This window comes from Simochromis diagramma, unplaced genomic scaffold (assembly GCF_900408965.1).
Source record: "Simochromis diagramma unplaced genomic scaffold, fSimDia1.1 OVJJ01000320.1, whole genome shotgun sequence".
Classification (NCBI taxonomy): domain Eukaryota; kingdom Metazoa; phylum Chordata; class Actinopteri; order Cichliformes; family Cichlidae; genus Simochromis; species Simochromis diagramma.
In genome coordinates this window covers 3,791,724-3,812,706 of record NW_024386773.1, presented here as the reverse complement: position 1 = coordinate 3,812,706, position 20,983 = coordinate 3,791,724, and the positions used below count along the sequence as shown (strand labels likewise).

The 20,983-nt window shown below is 37.2% G+C and overlaps 2 protein-coding genes across 3 annotated transcripts in view; one reads left to right on the top strand and one right to left on the bottom strand.

The window, feature by feature from the left end:
* The first annotated feature begins 472 nt into the window (after positions 1–472).
* abraa (actin binding Rho activating protein a) lies at positions 473–7,154 on the top strand. Its single transcript, XM_040004023.1, has 2 exons — positions 473–1,766; positions 4,230–7,154. Exons 1-2 carry the CDS (start codon positions 1,134–1,136, stop codon positions 4,665–4,667), a joined length of 1,071 nt encoding a protein of 356 aa, XP_039859957.1. The 5' UTR covers positions 473–1,133; the 3' UTR covers positions 4,668–7,154.
* A 5,358-nt stretch (positions 7,155–12,512) lies between these two features.
* Positions 12,513–20,983, bottom strand: part of rims4 (regulating synaptic membrane exocytosis 4) — a 51,523-nt gene continuing 43,052 nt past the window's right edge. For both annotated transcript variants that reach the window (XM_040004020.1, XM_040004016.1), the window contains exon 6: positions 12,513–19,123. In XM_040004020.1, the coding sequence (XP_039859954.1) occupies positions 18,905–19,123 (219 nt within the window). In that variant the 3' untranslated portion in view covers positions 12,513–18,904. The remainder of the gene's footprint in view (positions 19,124–20,983) is intronic.

Genomic DNA, 20,983 nt, shown 5'->3' with positions numbered 1-20,983 from the left:
GTGAGAACAAGGAGTCCTGTTGATGATGTGGCTTTGGAAGAGTCTTGGTCTCAACATCACGGTGCCACTCTGGGATTACATGAACAGACAGAAAACACTGAATCAGATTTAACAGCCACAGACCTTAATTAAAATGTAAGCAAGTATAAAGAAGATAAAATGGACTGAAGTGTCTTCTCTTTTTAATTTACAAATAGATATGTTTAAACTTTTCACAGAATCCTCACTTCAGTGTCCAAAGTGCTTGTGCCTTATTAGAATCATAACACATCCACTCACATATTCACAGACTCAGAGACTGAAATAGTTACCCACACATGCACAGACACGCAGACGATCACGCCTATTGCTTCGTATGTACGTGAGCCACCACAAGTGATCTAAGCGCATGTTGTCATCTAATAAATTTAGGTAGCATTTGAATGAAAACATGCCTATATATAAACAATAAACTCAGGCACATATATGTGGGGTCACCTATGTATTACTGGCTGACTCAGACCAAAGGCCTGTTTGTGTTGTGCAAGTATGTGTGTGTGATGACAGAAACCACAGAGACACTAAAAAAGAACTGGACACCTGTTCTCTGGATAGCACTGGGAGAAATTCCACTCCGCAGTCACAGCGCATGTTTGTGTGTGTGTGTGTGTGTGTTAGAAACAAGTATGGTGACACCATACTTTTCCTGTCTCACGTGGACTAGATGCCCATCACTTCGTTTATGACCCTTCCCTTTTTAAAGGCCAGTATGGAGCCAGAGGGGCTTCAGCAGGGGATTAAAGTCAAAGTCCTTGCACTCGTCACACCAGCAGCTCACCCACTGACCAACTTATCTGGAAGGGTGTGGATATTTCCGTAAGGAACACTGATGATCATTTGGAAAGATTCACTTTACAAGTTTGAAGTCTTTAAGATTTGAGCTGAAACCTTAGGAAGCTGAATCCATTAAGATTCACTTCAGCCTTTTTTAAGCGTTAAGTTAACTCGCTAGAATTTTCACGTGACGAAATTTTTTTTCAAGACTTTTTGGCATCTTAAACCAATTGACCAAAACTGAAGCTAGAAATAACGACATCACCTGCAAGAGTAGATTATTATACGGGCAATAAAAGTGAATACGTTGGAAATTCACCATGAGTAGCAGTGGGATCGCTACAGTTTCATCCCGGGATCCACAGGCTTTCAAACGGACTGTAAAGAAGATAAAATGTGCTGCTATGGTGGCCAATTTGGCTAAAAGTTGGCAGGGATGGGCTAAAGAACATGCTGGCAAGCAAGAAGCCATGCCAAGTGGCTGGATGCCTTCATCTGTGGAGGAGGAAGATAAAAAAGAACGCAACCATGTTGTTAAACTTACAGTTACCCCACGTGTAATCTTAGCAGATCCCAGTGACAATAGTGAGAATAAGATCAGAACCTGCTCTGTAAACAAGACCGTTCAGCCAAAACGCAGCGAGTGCAGCAGCAGCGATGTAGTTAATGCCATTCGTGGCAAGATGGAGTCAGGTCCTGAGGAGACCAAGCCATTCATGGGCAACGAATCACCAACACGGCGGCGGCAGATGAGGGCACTACAAAGTGGAGAAGGAGGCGGGAGGATACAGAACAGGAAACTAAAGCTCCAGGAGAAGAAGTTGGGGTCAAGAAGCAGCAGCGTGGACACAGATGACAGCGGGTTGGGAGAGGAAAATGGGCTCAGCGACAACAATGAATCTAAAACCGAAAATGGCGAGCTCCAGTCCAAAAAGCAGACCAACAGGCCAAAGGTAGAGTGGCTAATAACAAAGATCTTTAACGATACGTTTAAACAATATCAATATAGTTTAAAAAAAAACAGTTAGAAATGTATTCAGGTTTAAAGGTAGATCAATCAACATTTTGATCACATTGACAAATCCATAGAGATTTATCCAAAATTTTAGGTTTTTCTTTAACCCTTAAAACATTCTTCTTCTTACTATTTTGGTTTTAAAAAGTGTTGTTTCATCTTTCAATGATTTTTAAAAAAAATATTTATAGCATGGTTTACAGGAGGAGGAATAAGTGCAAAATAACTGCAAAATACTAAAAGAAAAGAAAAGTAATTGTTGGACTAGCATGATGTGAAACACATTAACATGAATGATAACATAAGTCAGAGACAATTGGATATTTACATAATATCTAACCACAACATCTTTATAAGAGGTTTCTTCAAAATATCTTTAGATACACTTGCATTAGATTTAACTGTCACGTTTCCCTGTATCCAACATTGATATTGTTATTTACAAAATTTCAAATAATAAGTCAAATAAAAGGGAAGAAAAGCTATTCAGGGATACTTTTTCTTAGTTATTATTATAAAGTGTAGAAAGACACGTGAAAGCACACTGATAGCATAAAAGCTCCACAACTCTTTATTTTAGAGGTTATTTGTAACTGTCACTGAATGTTTTGGTAATGACAGCCTTACAAAAGAGGCGGAGTATTTTGCAGAGTTTTTGACAAGTCGGCTTTTTACAACTATATTAAATGTCCCCCAGTCAAAGACACAAAGGAGAATAAATTCCCCTAAAATAGAACAAGTCACACAGTGTGAATAAACAAGATTAAGCAGAAGTGCCTTTGATGTCACCTGAAGAAATCCAACTCCCTCATGGACACCAAACATCATCACAGTTACATAACTGCAATACTGAAATCTCTCCCATAAAAGGCAAAGGCTTTTTTAGTGGCCCTCTAGACATGTTAAAGGGGTCGCCAGAAAGCAAGTCCAGATCATAAAACACATGCTGGAATGCAGTGCAGTGGAATATATGTAAATAAATATAGTTACACCCTGACCTTCAGGTGGAACAGTCAGCGAGAGGAAAACAGGGTGAAGGGAGAGAGGTCAATGAAGGACATGAATTCGAGGTAATATGAGACACTGAGAGAGACAGTGCAATTATAATCAAAATATGAAGAAAAATGGTATCTGAAATTATTTTTGTTTTATTGCTGTGTATTTTTGCTTTGTGTTGTTCAAAAATCCTGTTAAAGCATCAAAGGTGTGCATTATCAAGTTAAACGAGACTTAAGGAATACAGAGAAAAAAGTGATGGGCATACCAAAAAGGTAACACTGCTATTCATAAATCTTTTATCTGCTAGTAAAAAGGCAAAAGAGATGCTAAAAGAATGTAGAACTGTTGAAAATGGCTGTGTGCGCCGACAGCAAACAACACCTATCAAATTAAACCAGTTTACATGACCCATGATTTATCTGCAAACATATATTAGCATAAAAAGTAACAATAGTAGTAGCACTTTAGTAATAAATGCTAACTAACTTCAGCATATCAGGCGTTAAATGAAAATGAAGTAACCTATCAAAGAAACTAAATTCAGAAAATATTATATGCATGCGTTATTGAATTTCACCGACGCTGCAATTTAAAAGCTCATGGTTAAATATTTCCCTCTAAAATAAACGCGAGTTAAAGTATGCCATTTGCAGTTAATGAAAAAAAATTGTAAATAAGTGTTTACCACTGCTCAAATCCATGCCAACACTGTTTTATTAGCATAGAGTAAAAACAAATGTTACAAATTCAGATCAGTTCAATTCACAACATGTTAAAGTCTAAGGTGAGACATTAATAGAAAGAAAAATAAGGAATAGCAGCATTATCATCTTGAAAGTTCACAGAGTTTTGTGGAAGGTCCCTCCGTGACAGATCTCAAGATTTCATAGATCAAATACCAAAGAGATCTGATGACACTCTTCCAAAGGTCTGGAAAGCTAAGACACATACCAGGGGAATCGGGGTGGAGTGGGGAACTGTGGGGGTGGAAAAAGTTTTTCTGAAAAAAATATACTAAAGAAAGATTAGGACACCCTCTCCTTTGGTTTATATAAGGTTCTCATTTCCAAGTACTCATTTATTTACATCCATGCTTCTTTATTTGTACATGTGCAGTCTCACTGTATTTATCGACAGACTAGGGATCAATTTCACCAACTAAAAAATAGTTTTTAAAAGGACTAAGGGTTAATAACTCTACAGATTCCTATAGTGATGAAATACACTGCAGGTTTTTCTTTTGCTTTAAGCTCACCCAGCGCTAAATGAACAATACACAAATGTTTTGACGACCTATGTACTCCTCTTTAATAAATTTCAAATGACATGTGTTGCTTTGCGCTTTTGTTTCCTTGAAAAGGTTTCAATGGATTTTTCAGTTTTGATGTTAACCTTTCTACAGATTAAAATTGCCACCACGGGTGACATCAGAAGTCGCTGGCAACAGTGGTCCGAACAGCACATTGAAGGCCAGAAGCTCAATCCCTTCAGTGAGGAATTTGACTATGAGTATGCTATGGCCCAGCGCCTCCACAAGGGTGACTCTGGCTATGGACGACCCAAAGAAGGCTCCAAGACAGCAGAGAGGGGAGACAGGGCCCAGAAACACATCTACAGGGAGATGGAGGAGATGGTCTGGATTATAAGAGACATGGGCTTCAAGGATAAAGAGGGTAGAACAATCATAACTTTTGGCCGTCTCTTTGACCGCTACGTGAAAATCTCGGACAAAGTGGTGGGCATTCTGCTTCGCTGCCGCAAACACAAGATGCTGGACTTTGAGGGGGAGATGGTGTGGAAGGGGCAGGATGATGATGTCATTATTACGCTAAAGGATTGAAAAAATATTATGCGTATGCAATCGTACCTATAAATCTCATACATCAGAGCTCCAGTAGAAACAACTACTCATGCTGAGCATGCAATGTCATGTACGTAAGGAAAATGTAGTATCTTTATAATGTTTCGAAATTAAACATGCATACATATCTAATGTTTCACACACACACACAGACACACACACTAGAGTCATTAGTTCTTCTCATATACCTGACAGATTACGGGGTGAAGGGAAGCTATCTTTAGCTTGCAAACCATGCTCAACTTGCTAACTATGCTACATGCTAGAAGCCTTAAGAATCCATCACAATGTCAGTCATGGTGGAAGGCTTTACTGAGTCTCCAACTAAACAAACAAGGACTTTGAGTTAATTTCATCTCATAACTCATGACAGAATTTACAAGGGAAGTCTATGTTCGTTTAGCTAATTTTGCTAAAAACATGCAAGCAGTGGTAGCAACTTACTAGTCTTGTTTATTGTTTGTTTGTTTTCTTAAATAGTTAAAAAGTACTTTAATGAGACCAATGTCTGTGTTTCCTTAGTTTGTTTTTATTTGTTTTGTTTTTTGTCTTCTTTGGAATGACAGTTTAAGACTAAATAGTTAAATTAAGCTAAGCTAACATTTATTTTTATGTAGGAATATGTGACATCTTTAGAAATAGAAATAATGGATATAAATGTACATTAAACCTCAGTTTTCAACTAAAGTACTTAAAAGCACACTACACCCGTCTTTCTTACAGGACTACAACCATGTTTACTCTGGACCATGCTCACTTTCGAAGATTTAATCTCCAGTAAAATGTTTGGTCAAGATGGCTTTCTTATTTGGTTGACATACACAACAAAAATTAATTGCAAAATAATGTGATTATATTTAGACAAGGGAAAATGACAATAACAAGAAGCTTACATGCAGTAATGTGAATAATGTGAATGAGTTTGAAAAACTTTTGCATGTTAAGTTTGTGTAAGGCGAGATTTTTTTGAAGTAAATTGTTTTAGAGCAAACATTTAAATGTTAAAATGGGATCATCTCATATTAAAATTAAATGAAAGAGGTGCTTTAAATGTCAAATGTTTGCTTCTTTCAAAGTGAAAGCGTGGATGTTCTTTATATATGTATTACAAAAACTGTAAGCATTTGTATAATGTGTACAGTTTTTAGTTAGTTTTTAGTTAATTAGTTTATTTTCAGTATTGTTGTGGTCAGAGTGGTTGTTGTTGTGGTCTTTCCATGCTATGTGGAAGCAAACAAAGAATAAAAATTAAATGCTGCTTTTGTTTTTCTATATATATACTCAAACTGTGTTGCATACTAAGCTTATTTCAGTTTGTTTACTGACTGTGGTGTTGCATTAGGTCACTCTAGCTGACAAGGCTAGTATGTCATTGTTGAGTTGTGCGTTGTATGTTTCTGACAAAAGCCTTTTTGCTTGCGTGAAAACAACAGTCTGCAGAGCATAAGCTTTAAGATAAAAGATATATGTTTTACATCAAACTAAAATAAAATAATATTTCGTTAGTGCAGTTAGCCAGGCAAACTGGCTAACTGCACTTGAACATCAAATGCAATATCCTACATGATCACCTTAACCCAAGGAGAGAAATTAAATGTTGCATTTAAAGTGGTTATGTTGCGCAAAACGGCGCTTTTATATGTGCATTTACCTTCTATAATTTCATAAGGAACTGAATAATTATTTAACATTTAGAAGTTATTTATACAAAATTTTGTTCTTGTAAGTAAGAACTTGAATGTCTACGTGTTGAAGAGTTATCTAAGGTATCTAAATGAACTTTTATTATCACTTAGTCAGACATACACATTGCATGCACAATCACCTGTCAAAACTGATAATAACTTATCAAAAAGGTTCCTTACTTTCTCTTGGGAAACATTTTGGGGTTTTGCAATACAAAACAGACACATTCTCTTGCATCAGACTTTCAGAGTGAAATAAAATGACACACACTTTTTGGTACCGAACCAAACAGGCTAGTCACCACAGCAGCCTTAATACTGAATACAAGCTGGAGGCCAGATGATATTTTCTTTTTAGGATGTTGTTGATATACAGAAAGTTGCATGGCATCAAATGCTACAGATATAGTTATACTATAGACTACCACTGTTACAAAGGAAAATAAATTAATAAAACATGACAATACTTGGCAGGCTTATAGGCTTGTGTCAGTATTGACATTTATAACATATGTGAGTTTATAACTGCTACAAAAATTACAAAAGTTCCTTTTGTAGAAGTTCATGGCAAAGCCCACACTTGCTGATTTTGTAGTGAGACAATTTTAAGCCCCTCTGGACTTTGGTTTTGAAGTGCTCACTTTATAATTATTTTTTCATAGCCTTGTCTTGATTGAAAAATACTTATCCGGTCTTTAAGTCTGACATCATTAGCTGTGTCTGGGCCCAAACTCCGCTGCAGGTCCATAAGCCAAACGATCACTGAGGCATCACTGAGAGTTAAGTGTCTAAATTCTTTCATCTGTAATAAAATGATCAGTGTGGCTGCTCTACCAGGTGTAACAATTAAGTTAAACATCCAGGCATCCATGAAAACGAAATTTATTAAACTGAACGCAGTTAGAAGTTAGCAAGGAGTTAGCTCGCTAGTTTCCATCTAAATATAATATAGCCTGTCCTGACAGAGAGGTTTCTGAAACAAATTAAGACGTACAGCTCTGCTATCACTTCTGACATAAATGAAGACAGGAAAGTAAATAGCAGTGGCGTTTGTAGGGTTACTTTAGTTGGGCTAGCTGATATATAATGATGTGCTACGTGATCGCTAGTGACACAGCTATGTTAGCATAACATAAACAGTAAAGGTGGGGGATGAACGCTAATGTCTTTCCACTCAATAAAAGTTGCTGTGAGGATTCTCGATGGTCAGGGACAAATGCAATCGTATGGCAGGATGCTGTAAACGGACCGAACTTAAGTCAGGAGAACAACTGAGATAATCCATCCACAATATGAGGTTAGTCATTCATATACTGCTGCATGGGCTGGGCTGTAGTTACATCCTAAGGTTTTAAAAACTGAGCTTAAATAAATGATTAGCGGTAATAAAAGCTGAGGGAGGTCAACAGTGATCACTGACTGTTTTAGGAGCTAGTACGATATGTAGTGAAATGCTTGGACAACTACTCGTGACCTAAAGAAAACAAAAAGGAAAAGGCTATGAATAAGATAGGAAATAAATATGAAAAATTAAAAAGGGTAAATTTAACTAGAAAGGAATAAAATATAAATTAAGGTTAAAAATGAAATAACTGTACAACACAAATTAGAATGAAGGGTAAATTTAACTGGGAAGAATAAGATAAAATATATAAATTAAAGTTGAAAATAAAATAACTGTACAACAAAATACACAATACACAATATAGAACTATATAAGAATGTATGAAGAAATCTAAATCTAAATAAATATATACACAATAACAGCAGCTGTACAAGTATTAACCGGAAATGAAGAATATAGTGACCAGTGTTGTGCAAAAACAAAGTCCAGAAAGTCCAGTGTGTGTAAGAACTGTATGTGTGGGTCAGTACTGTGTGGTGGTGTGATTGAGAGACCGTATCGCCTGCGGGAAGAAGCTCCTCCTCAGTCTCTCTGTGTTGGTCTTCAGGGAGCGGAATCGCTTTCCTGACCTCAGCAGAGAGAACAGTCTGTTGTTGGGATGGCTGAGGTCCTTCACGATCTTCCTGGCCTTGGTCCAGCACCGCCTGCTGTAGATTGAGTGCAGGTCAGGGAGCTCGGAGCGGATGGTGCGCTCAGCTGACCGCACAACCCTCTGTAGAGCTCGTCTGTCCTGCATGGTGCTGTTCCCGAACCAGGTTAAGATGTTTCCCGCCAGGATGCTCTCTATGGTGCACGAGTAAAAGTTCCTGAGCACCTTGGAGGGCAGTTGGAAGTCTCTCAAGCGTCTGAGGTGGTAGAGACGCTGTCGGGCCTTTTTCACCACGGTGTTGATGTGACAGGACCATGACAGGTCCTGCGTGATGTGAACTCCGAGGTATTTGAAGCTGTCCACTCTCTCCACTGGGCACTCGTTGATGACGGGGGTCTGGTAGTTCCTCTCCTGCTTAGTGCTGAAGTCCACTATCAGCTCCTTTGTCTTACTGACGTTTAGAAGGAGGTTGTTCCTCTGGCACCAGTTCTCCAGATTCCTAATCTCCTTCAGGTAGGCCGTCTCGTTGTTATCAGAGATCAGGCCCACCACGACGGTGTCGTCAGCAAACTTGATGATGGTGGTGGAGCTGGTAGTGGCCACACAGTCATATGTGTACAAAGAGTACAGCAGGGGGCTCAGAACACACCCCTGGGGGGCTCCAGTGCTGAGAGTGGTGGAGGCTGAGACATGTCCGCCCATCCTTACTGCCTGTGGTCTGCCAGTTAGGAAGTTGGAGATCCACTGACACATAGATGAGCTGAGTCCCAGATGCTCCAGCTTGGTGGTGAGTGTGGAGGGAATTATGGTGTTAAATGCAGAGCTGTAGTCTATGAAGAGCATTTTAACATAATTCCCCCTTCTAGTGTCCAAGTGAGTGAGTGATGTGTGGAGGAGATGAGAGATGGCATCGTCTGTGGAACGATTTGGACGGATTTTTTTGAGATTAAATAGAAGAAAATACATAACATTAAACATGTTAACAACACAAAAGCCATATTAAACGCAGACTACTTTAGGCCCGGAAGTAGGATTCGTCACGTCATCACTTAACAATCGGATAGGGATTTGTGTTGGTGTGTGGCCTGTTTATATTGTTAAATGATAGTTAGTGAGTTTCAGCTATTTTACAGAATAACATGAACGTAATGTAACAAGTAGTATAATGAATTACTCTCTCCTTGGAGTAATTAGGTAATAAGGATATCCCATGGAAGACAGAAAAGCAGAAATGAGGTAGTAAAAAAGAGAATTTGGGGCGTTTAAACCAAAATTACTTACAAAAAACAAAAAGTTAATGGAAGCAAAAAGTAACACAAGGAGGCAAGTCGAAATTAATTTTTTTGTAATTTTGATCAAGAAGCAGTCCCTGAATCTGTTACATTACACAACAGTGATGTGAGAGGAGGTGCCAGAGTAAGTCGAAGGAGCGTCTTGTTCAACGGCCAGTTCCTTCCTGTACAGAATCAATGTTTCACTCATGTGAAACATGTTGTTTTTGTTTGGATCTGTAATTTCTCGCATGGACAGAATGATTTATGTCTCAATTTACATTTGCACCATCAGAGGCCCCCCTGCTAGTTCATCCCATTTTAGTGTGTGAGTTTAATTTCCTGTCTTTGCAATGCAAGTCACACTTACTGTACACTTGCATGCACAAACGTGTGTCTGTGTCTTTTTCTTTCTGTCACTCTGCGCATGTGCATGCAAGTCATGCCTTTGCGTGTGTGTGCGAGGGTGCCTGCCTAGAATGACCTGCCTTCCTGTCACGCAACTGCTTTGTGTGTGCATTACAGAGAGAGAGAGACTGCAAGAGAGAGAGAAAAAAGAAAAGAGAGACATTAATATAAGCTGATCAGTTTGTTCACCAGGGAGTCTGGACATCTGCCAGGGACAGGGAACGACAGGGAAAATAGTGATAGAGGAAATACGAGAGCAAAAGACACAATGAAAGAGTAAAAAAGGAAACAAGTTAGAAAATAGAGTAGATGTAAGTAAAAGATGAGAACTAGAGAAAAAGAGAATATATATATATGGAGAGACAGACAGACTAAAGCTTCAGACTTGGTCATCCTTAGCGACTCTCTCTAGCAAAATGAATCCTTCCTCCCTCTGTTTTATCTCCAACTCATTCTCATCTCATTCTCTTCGTCCACATTTTACTTATTTTTTTTCTTCTCTTGTGTCTTTCTCTGTATTTCTGTTTTCCCTTCTCAAGTCTTCACAGAAAATCTTCCCAGGAGCTTTAGTTGATGATCAGTCTACAGTGATAATAACAGAGCACCAATAATTCCTAACTGCACACACACACACACACACACACACACACACACACACACACACACACACACACACACACACACACACACACACACACGTTGCATTTACAGGTAGAGATCTACATCGTCACCACCACCCCCAAAAAATACATTAAATAAATAAATAAATAAATACATTGCATTCCTGATGTAGTACATATGATACAAATTTAAAGTCAAATATGCAAATTCTTTTTTTTTCATCAGATCAGATGGGTCACTAAACACTTAATTTTTTAAAGAAATCTGAATTTTCTGGCAATTTTTTTATGGTTCAGGCTTTAAGGGAAGTAAAAGCATGGAAACCTACATGAGGCCCTAACCTTCAAAATAAAGTGTTTTCGAAGAGGGACAGGAGCAAAATCACACAGGCAGAGAGGCAGAAAGGAAACAAGAACTTGCAGTTACTAAAAATCTAAGCATTAATGTCACTCAGCGCAGAGAAAGATAACTAATAACTAATAATAAAATATATACATTGACAAGAACCAACACCACCAAGTTCAAGGTCACTGTGGATTTATGTTTCATAAAATAGTTATCAATAAAGTCATGATGAATGGCTAAAAGGGCTCCACAAAGGCACAGAATGTCAAATAGAGTGACATAAACCAACAACAGGTGAAATAATGATTACTGATGTTGAATGATGCAGATTACTTATCAAATGACATATAGGTTACAATTAAGTGCTTAGTCTGTGACCTCGAAGTGTCTTTTGTTGTAAAGGTGTAGTCCTCTGTCCATCCAAACCAGACTCACCCTTATGTAGCTTGTCAGTGTTATGTTGCTTATGGGCTAACTGTGCCCCCTTCTGAAAAATAAAAATTCAATTATAATTAAAAAGTACTTCTTAGCTGGTATGACAAGTATGTGTCTGATTGTCTCCCTTTGAGTGGATGTGACATTCCTTTTCCAGGATTTTGATGTATTTGTTTTTTCTTTCTAACAGGGATGATGTGCATTAATAAACATTGCAGTAAATGTCCCAGAGTTAGCCATAGGCTTGTTTTCTTCTGTAGCGCTTGGCCAGATCTTAAAAAGGCTGTTTAAAAATAAAGCAATATAATATCGACACTGTACAAATAATCAATAAGCAATGTTTTGTAAGCATAGAACGTCTTTCTGCTGCTTTTTATATGACCACCTTAAATTAAACAAATAGATTAAAAAAAAAACAGATAAAGCATTTAATGATGGAGTTAAACTATTTTATTGACAGCTGGAATAGAATAACAATACACCAAATTGTGCATTTACTCAACAATATAACAGTTTCCCAAAGAATCTGCAAATATATGTGTTTTAAATGACAGCGCAGTGACTAAAACTAAAGTTACAACATTTTGTCACTCTTCTGATAACATTCAGGACTTCAAGTCAGTAAAACATGAGCAACAAATGGAAAGCAATGCATATGGACTTTTGCAGCTTTTTTGTACTTTAATGCTAACGATTGTTAATGCTATTCTACTGGAATAAAGTAAATCGAAAAAAAAAATGCAATATACTTACAAATCAGTATTTCAAATATTTAAACAGATTGGCAATTCTTAAAATATGGCGTTTAAACAGATACCTGGTAAAATACCTTACTGTTACTGCTGTTAATGTTCTAGTAGCAAAAATTGCAAGTGCAACAATAAAGACAATGAAGAAAGAAAAAGGATAGGTTTATTTATCTAATGAAAGTGTAGCTGACAAAAACAATTTTTCCCTGGATAAATGCTCATCACTAAGGAAAACTTTTCCAGTAACATTGCTTCCAGACGTTGCCCATATTACATGTCCTTGAAAACATAAGAAGGCCTGTAAAACTGTTTTATACTATGCATCTTAAAACCAAAACATCGCCTTCCCTTATTATGTTAGGGGTCTTGGGAATATGTATGGTTTAGACAATTCTCATATGCCTTTAGAAGACATCACCACATGATTTAAAGAATAGAATTTAAGGCTGTGAATTTTTTAATATGATGGCTTTGTATCACTGAGGAAATAAAACAACCATGTTTGCAAAACAGTGAGTTAAGACTTGTGTAGAACTGAATGACTGAGATATAATCTAGAAAGATGAGAGCTAAATCTACACCAAACAGTCATAAAATAAAAACGGTAACAACAAAACAGAACAAAAAAAAAGCAAAACAAAACCAAAAGAAAAGAAAAAAACAAAGTTATGATTTCTCATGGCACTTTGATTCTCACTTGGTTCACCGAACTGTGTAATGTATTAAGTCATGGTAATATGAAATGCTTTGAACGCGATAATCTACCAGATGGTGTGTGAGGGAAAACATTTATGAGGGTTAGTTTTGGGCTGTGAGGCGGTTGGGGGCTCTAAGAAGGAAAAAAATAAAGCTTGTGGATCGCTGTCTCTGCAGCACAGCGGACTGGAGGAGATGTGCTGCTTTTGGGATCCACCAGCCACTGTTTCATAATAGCCACAGAGGAGCAGCATCTTCCCTTTCATCCACCCACTCATCCACCTCTTCCCTGTGAGAGAACATAATTTGATATGTCGAGAAACATACACACTGTCACTCTAAAGAAAACGATTCAAGGAGTGCTTTCTTTCTTTCTAATGAGTAAAATCTCATGTACTTCAGAGGGGAAAGATATGGCTGATTTTAGCAGATAACAGAATTTTTTTTTCTTTTCTTCTTCAAAGGTAAATCTTTCCAGTGTCACTTTTAGGTTGATCTGCAAAAACAGACACAGACTTAACCCATTGTACACCAAGGTTAGCTCAATGTTTTATTGACTACTACATGAAAAAGTAGTTCTCCAGTTTACACATATTGAAGCTATTTGCTGACATTTAAACATGAACTACATAATCTCTGTCAAAATGGGGCAAAACATTAACTATCTTTTGGCCTATTTTAATTTACAATTTAAGTAAGAGATATTAGTCGTTATTAAGGATGTTTTGTTTACCTCAAAATTTTGGAGGATTCCCCTGAGGTCATAAACCCCAGGCATATACGTTTTATCACTACAACTTGGTGTTGGGCCTAAAAGACTTTTGGCATAGTGGTCATTTATCGCTGACACAGCACACTTAACCACACCAGACTAGCATTCTGTGCTGAGTCTTTAGAAAGTATGCATTTTTCTGACAGTCCAAAATATCCCCAAATGAATTGTATTATTGAATTTACTTAATATTCAGTGCCTCAAGCTGTGCTTGTACATTATATCATCACTAATCTTATCAGCTGCTTAGCAGCAGAAAGTCTGGCCTGCGAGGAAGCATAATATTCATATTTGACTTTTTATTTTATTTTTAAAGAATGTGATTTTTTTTTAAGAATTTGTTTTCAACTGTCTCGACATATCTGCTCTTCATTGATTTATTTTTAAAGTTAATATAAATAAAGACCAAAGGAGCACATGACTCATCTTAATATACTACTGTTTGCTATAACCAGGTGAATGGCAGTTTATAATGTGTAAAAGCCAGCAGCAGCCAAAGGGGCAGGTATGTAAAAATTACACCCTAAAAAATATGAGCAAAAACACACAAGAAGCTTAATACGTGTAACAAAATTGTTCCCCTACAGTTTTCTTCATTTCTTGGGCATTGGTCCCAAATGGCACCATGTATACAATTAAGTACCGCTAACGTATAAAAAGTAAGGTCTGGTTTTGCAGAATTACAACCTTAACAGTGTAAAAGGACCTCGGCAAGATAGGATTAGTGGGGGCTTTTTGTTTTGTTTAAACACCTCATTTGAAACATAAAAGTAAAACGAGGTGCATCCAAACATCAACAGATAAACAACAGCATAATTTTAAGTTTAGAAAATATGTTTTGATAAGAAATGGGTCAAAATGTTTGAATCTATCCTGTAAAATATGTTTTTATTGTTTTATTATTATTAGTTTTTTTGCTCAATTTGTTCATTTGTTCAGTATATCAGAAATTCATTAAGAACATATGCACAGATTTCTATTTCCATAGATGACACTAAAGTTGTTTTAAATAATGGATTGAAATGTTTTTTTCTCTCTTTTCTTGCCCTGTGTTGATCACTTAGTGTGCCAATTCTCATTCCTTAGCCCTGGCAAAAATGTGTATTGTGTATTTAAGGCCTCTACTTACATTACAATTGATAGAAGTATACAATTAACATCCAAGTGGCAGACACAATCAAAACATGGAGGGATGCAAAAACATACATTTTTGGTCCTGAACATGTCAACAATAACATTAACAGACTTCATCAGGTCAATCATTTGCCTTCAAAATTACACAGTGTCACAGACTAACTCAAAGTGATGAAGACGAATCATTGCACGAGAAAATTTACACAATGATTATTAACAAACAGTAACTCTTAATCCTGGTAAGAAGGGTGGCATATAAACTGTCTCTCAGACACTTACAGAATTATTATTATTATTATTATTAACAATATTATTATTAATATTAATATTATTTGAATAATAAATCATACCCCAAATTCACACAAATGACTGCATCTGTAGATGTCATAAAAACCCCATTATTTCCTGCATGCATCGCACACTACTGCTGTCATGTTTCTCCACTGGAGAGGGGAAATGTTGGGAAACTTGTTTAAAGTTTAATATGGTACAGTTAACAATTGTCTCTTTGATAAATGCTTTATAAACATCTGTTCCTTTATGTTGCACAGGGAGCGGCTGCAGGTTAGAGATAGAGAGGTGGGAAACTTCAGTGATGTTTTTTTACATCACTCCTGGCTGCCATTAGATAAATCTAGATCATTTGGATGCATGTATCCTGCTTATGGCTTGGTGAACGACTAAATCCCAGTTTTGTGAAACTCGCTTTCATTGAATCAAAACTGGGAAAACAACCCATTACCCATCAAATATCTAATCTAATCTCTGTTTTGGCACAAAAAGCACTAATACAAACACATTCCTTGAGTGAAAGTAAGGGGAGTTCATTATTTTATATCTAATTATATATTAATTTTATATATTTGTATATATGTATGTATGGTACATACAGAGTTCTAACACTTTTTTACAGATATAAGACACTACATGACAGTTTTGTTGAAAAAACATTGAAAAAAATAAAATGACATTTTTCTGGAAGTGATTTTCAGTTTCTGCATTCAGTGTCATTTGTCTGCACATGCAACAAATGGACACGTTAAGACATTTTTTTCAAAGTAAAAGTTTGGAATTGCACATTTAAAAAAAAAAAAAAGTCCCTTTATGCCTCATGATGAATTCAATTGTTTTGTTTTCAATGATGAATCTTACCACAGCGAAAATCACTACTTACTCATGTCATTTTTCTGTCAAGTAACAGACAAATACAGTGAGTGGATGCTTTCTGATTATTGCTTTACAGAATTTTGTTAAACAGTTTGGAACTAAATGCAGCATTAATATCCCTGCAACACTGCTACTGGAAAAAGAGAGGCAATTTTAGAGGCCCCTTTTTAGAGTAAAATTGCTCCAAATTCGGTGATTTGATTAAATTAAAAGCAGATTTAATAAAAATTTGGTTCTGAAATTTTCATTCAAAGTAAAAAAAAACCCCAAAAACAATAAATTAATTAATGAAATAAACTGGCTTAAAATCTTCATATTAGAATGTTTTATTAATTTAGAAAAAAAAAACAATTAGTCACCTTTATCATTATCTAAATACATTTGCTACATATTTTGACCCCCACTATCATTGGGTCTTAACCCAATGTACTGTATTTCACTAGTCTTCCTGCTGTGTAGCATGTAGTTCATGCTTAGTCTTATCAAGTTGTTTGTTAATTAGAAGTTTAAATTAGTCATGCGAATGCTACCAGCTAATGCTACAATCTTACAGTAACTAACAAGGATATCACTTCCCTCCTTCAGAGCTTTGACATTAACCACCTCAGCCATTATAAGTTAACTTTGGCTCACTCCAGAAGACACTAACAATATTTACACATAAAAAGACATTAAGAATCATAAAGTGCCCAAATGAAATACATATGCTTTTGCGTTTCAATAAACTATGAATTTCTCTACAGTGTGCACATTGTGTTTCCTTTAATTCCACCTATTTTTGTGTCCTTTTCTGAAGTCCACAAAACCTGACGTCAGTCCACTCAGATCCTTTGTTTGGATGATGCAAAGTACATTTCATGCTTCCTTCCTCTCTTTCCTTTTTTCCTCTGTACTGAGTGGTAGCATGGCTAATCACCAGGTGCCTTGACGTTCTGTGGATTAGGACTGTAATTTAGAATAAAGGGGGTGATTCTCTGCACAGCCTGAATGTTGCTGTCAGATGTTATAAGTGGTTGTTTTTGTGCCTCCCTCATAATGGCACATGCCGCAAGGTAATTGAAGAAAAGGAAGAAGAAGACACTTGCTGGTAAAAATTGGCACAGTATAAACTGTTATTAGACAACTGTTAGCCAACGCTTTAAAAATAGCGGGGAGGAATCTATTTCTACAGTATTAGCTAAAAAGAAACTACACTTAAACTGGGATGTACAGCAATGTGTTAAGTCAGTGACGTCAGATTGCTATTGCATTTGCTTGTTGTTTGTCAGTGCTACAGCTCAGATACAAAACTACCTCCTGTATTCCATGTGAATGTGGAATGTGAAAACTATATTAAACTAAATAAGAGTAAAACACCTTCAACATGAGCCCATTAAACCCTGGTTGTTTCTTGCCAGGCATATGTAGATGGCGTCCTCATAAAGGTTAACATAATTTAATCATGCTAAGATCATGCATTTATGGTTATTTGGTTTGAATTCTAATTCTAATCTAATACGATATAATGCATGCATAAAATCCAATTTAGTGTGGTTGTGAAATGATCGAACTAGCATTTTCATAACGATATTCAAGAGGAAGGAGTCAAATGTTTTCACATATCACACCGCCTGAAGTGATTCCGGTTGGTGGACTTTGATTACATCTGGTGCCATACTCTGGAAATCTCTAATTGAACATAATCTGTGTGCTGTTGATTCAAGAAACACCCAGCTATTTTCTTTTAAACCCAAAAGATACATGTTTTTATGTGCTTGATTCCAAACACAACAGTAACTGATGTGATTGAAAAGCACCTTCCAAAAATGGTGACAAAACAATCTGCAAAATCAGCTAATACCAAGATTCATTGCAATGTAAAAAGTACATGCTTTGGGGTTATAATGAGACACGTTTTTTTTTAGAACTCATAATGTGGTAGTTCTTCTTCTAAGCCATATAAATTCACTCTTTGACCACTTTATACCTTGTATTCCAGGTAAATGTAGTTAACAGGAGAGAAAGCCAGGACTAGCCCTGACCCACAAAATCAGGTCCATATCTTCATCCTTCCAGTAGATGATGGGGGTTTCATTCATATTTCTACCTCTCAGATTCTCTACATTTTACCAAATAAAGTGAACAATAATGGGCCAAACGTGTGACACAAGAAATGTAATACAGGTCAAGTGCTAAAAACCAGGTAATGTCTTGGTCAGTTACAACACTTAACTTTATATATTCTTTGAAAGCCTCTCAAGTTGCTATGCACACATTCATTCGCCATCAATGCTCCCTCAAAATGAGATGGTGGTTTGTCAAACAATTTGAGGACAGTCTCACTTTCTCCTAGGACTCGTGGGTAGACAGTAACACTCAGAAGCTGCCCAGCCCCTTAATGAAGACACAGAAAGACAACAAGCAGTCCTGGGATGGGGAATTGAATGTAGGCTGTAAAGAAGGGCTGTAGCTGAAGCGAAGCTGAGCCTGGAGTCTATCGTGGTCCCAATAGGATGTAATCAATGTCGGCAACCAAACCCTTCTTTGAAGTATCCTCATTAAGAAGGTTTTTGTTTTTTCTTTATAGAGCTCTGAAGAGAAAAAAAAATTCCTTCAAGTCTGAGGGGCGGTCGGTTGCAACAACAAAAGAAATGTACTTCCCATGAGTCTCGGGAAACAGTCTGATACAATATCAAAGAATTATAACACATTTCCAATGAGAACCAGCATGACCAACTGGTTTGTAAATTGATTTCCAAATTAGGGAAGTGATTCATTCCCCAGTGTAGCTGGGCCTGTCGAAGTAGCCTTGAGTGAGATACTTTACATCTACCTGCTCCAGGGACAGCACTGCCTGGCTGACCCAGGTGCAGCAATGCAGGGTTTACAAAAACTCTGTACTTGGTTGAAGCAATGGAAACTTAGCCGCAACATCAAAACTATACATTTCTGCGTGAGTCTTATGATCGCTCACAACAGGGCCCAATGGTGCTCTCCAATGACATCTGGGATGAATGGCGGATGAGTGGTGCCATTGTTGGATCCACCATGGAGGAGGTAGGGAAAAGCTTGTACCAGCCGATAACCATTGTGCTGAGGTCCAGCTCCTCCAGTAGGATTCGAGCTACACCCATGAAGCATTTGCGGTCCATCCGTCCATAGTTGCCCCAAACAATAACCTGTGGAAGAGAGTCGTAAGATAGAGTTAGAAGGTAAGACTCTAAAATATACTAAAATATATTCCTATAATAAAAACCAGAATGTTTATTTCCTGCATTTGTAATTACATATAGACTCAGGAAGGGATAGAATGCATGTTTACAGAGCCTACTGCAAGACTGAAAACAAAATAAAGGAATAAGGTTAATAAGCTGCCTTGCTCATCTGTACTAAACCCATCAGTCTTGATAGTTATTCTCTCTGGTACAGCAACAGAGAGAAGAGTTAGGTGTCAATAAAACTAAATAAAGAGGTGCTGTGCACGAGAGAGAAGGATGATGGTAGTGTTTGGAATCCTGTGTGTGTTTGTACTTTTGTTGTCCTCTGCCTCCTGACAACCTGATAACATCAGGACTCATCTCAGACCACCCAGCAGCTTGTCAAGGAATGGACAAAATAATCAATATCCTTCAGCAAATGTGTCCACTCATGTTTTGGTCTTGTGTGTCTGTACATCCCAGCACACTGATTTCCTTGGTATATGTTAGTGTGTGTCTGCAAGTGATTTCCACAGAGACTCAAAGGTCAAATCTATTTCAACCTAGTCTTCCGCTTTTCAAAGAAGGATAATCTATTTCTTTTTCTGATTTTTCTTCAAAAAAGATCTTAACCTTAACCTCTACAAATTAGGAGAGAGACATTGGTAATGGGAGAAGTGAGAGTTAAAACAGCAGAAACCAGTTGTTTGTTAGCTATGGAGGATGACATCTGCAGTGTCCAAGATCCAAAGTTTGCACTCTCTAGGAATAAGAGAAATGCTCGGAGAACAAGGCAGAATCAGTGCTAGATCTCACTAATGTTTCTGGGCCCGAATGGGAGCAAATCCCTCCAGTGGGAAGCTTTCTTAGGCAGCGTAAACAGAAAGATTAATACCCATTATTTTGGAATAACCACTAAGTTTAATGACTGTTTGAGGGTTGTGTCAGAAGCGATTAGGTTAAGACAGGCTGAATTTGAACACTGATGCCAGGTTGACGTTGATCTATAAGCAATGGCACTGGACAGAATTACCTCACCTTGTTAAGTAAGTGTATGTTATAATAAATATTTACATGTCTGTGGTCTAGCATATAAAAGTCACATATAACCTAGTGAGATTATTCCAAATAGCCAGCATGTCATTTTCTAATCCGCTGACAGTTTGACAGCAGAACCTCCCCCTAGTTTGAAGAGACAGCTTAATAATAAATGATTGAAAAGAGTCAGATAAAAGACACATACTGGAAACATACACAAAGTAAACCCTGGATCTGTTTTTAATAATAATCAAAGAAAGAAGAAAATAACTGTAGTATAAATTTAGGAATTCAGTAACAGCTGCCACTCATTTTTGTTGTTTTGTTGTTTATTGACACTGAGTAAAACATCATCTGCCTTTAACGACTTCATTTCAGATTCCAAAATGCTCGTTGTGTTGCAACCTCTGCTTCCGGTTGTATTCTGTGTTATTTTACTTTGTGCCTTGTTGTGAACATTAGTTCATCGTGGCTTTCTGTGCTGTGCATCACCTCATTGTTTCCCTTTTACATTACTGTCTTGAGTCTATTCCCCCTCAGCCTTCTTGCTTGTAATACCCTCATGTTTCTGAGTCTCCCTGGTTGTTTTCTCCTCCTGACTATATCTTTTCTTGAGCTCATTGCTTTCAATTTTTTTCACCATGTTGGACTCATCTACCTCACTGTGCAGTGTTTTATATTAGTATCACTGTAAATAAATAAAGCACAATTTCATTCTGTCACCCACGCAGGCCCTTGGTGTTCACTTCAAGTTATTTTTGGCAGTGTGACAAATGAAGTCTCATTTTAGTTAATTAACAAATC

Bases quoted from the DNA above. Each gene is read 5' to 3' on its own strand.
- abraa (XM_040004023.1), top strand. From the start codon at position 1,134: ATGAGTAGCAGTGGGATCGCTACAGTTTCATCCCGGGATCCACAGGCT. The intron at 1,767-4,229 runs GTAGAGTGGCTA...ACCTTTCTACAG, and splicing joins AGCAGACCAACAGGCCAAAG to ATTAAAATTGCCACCACGGG.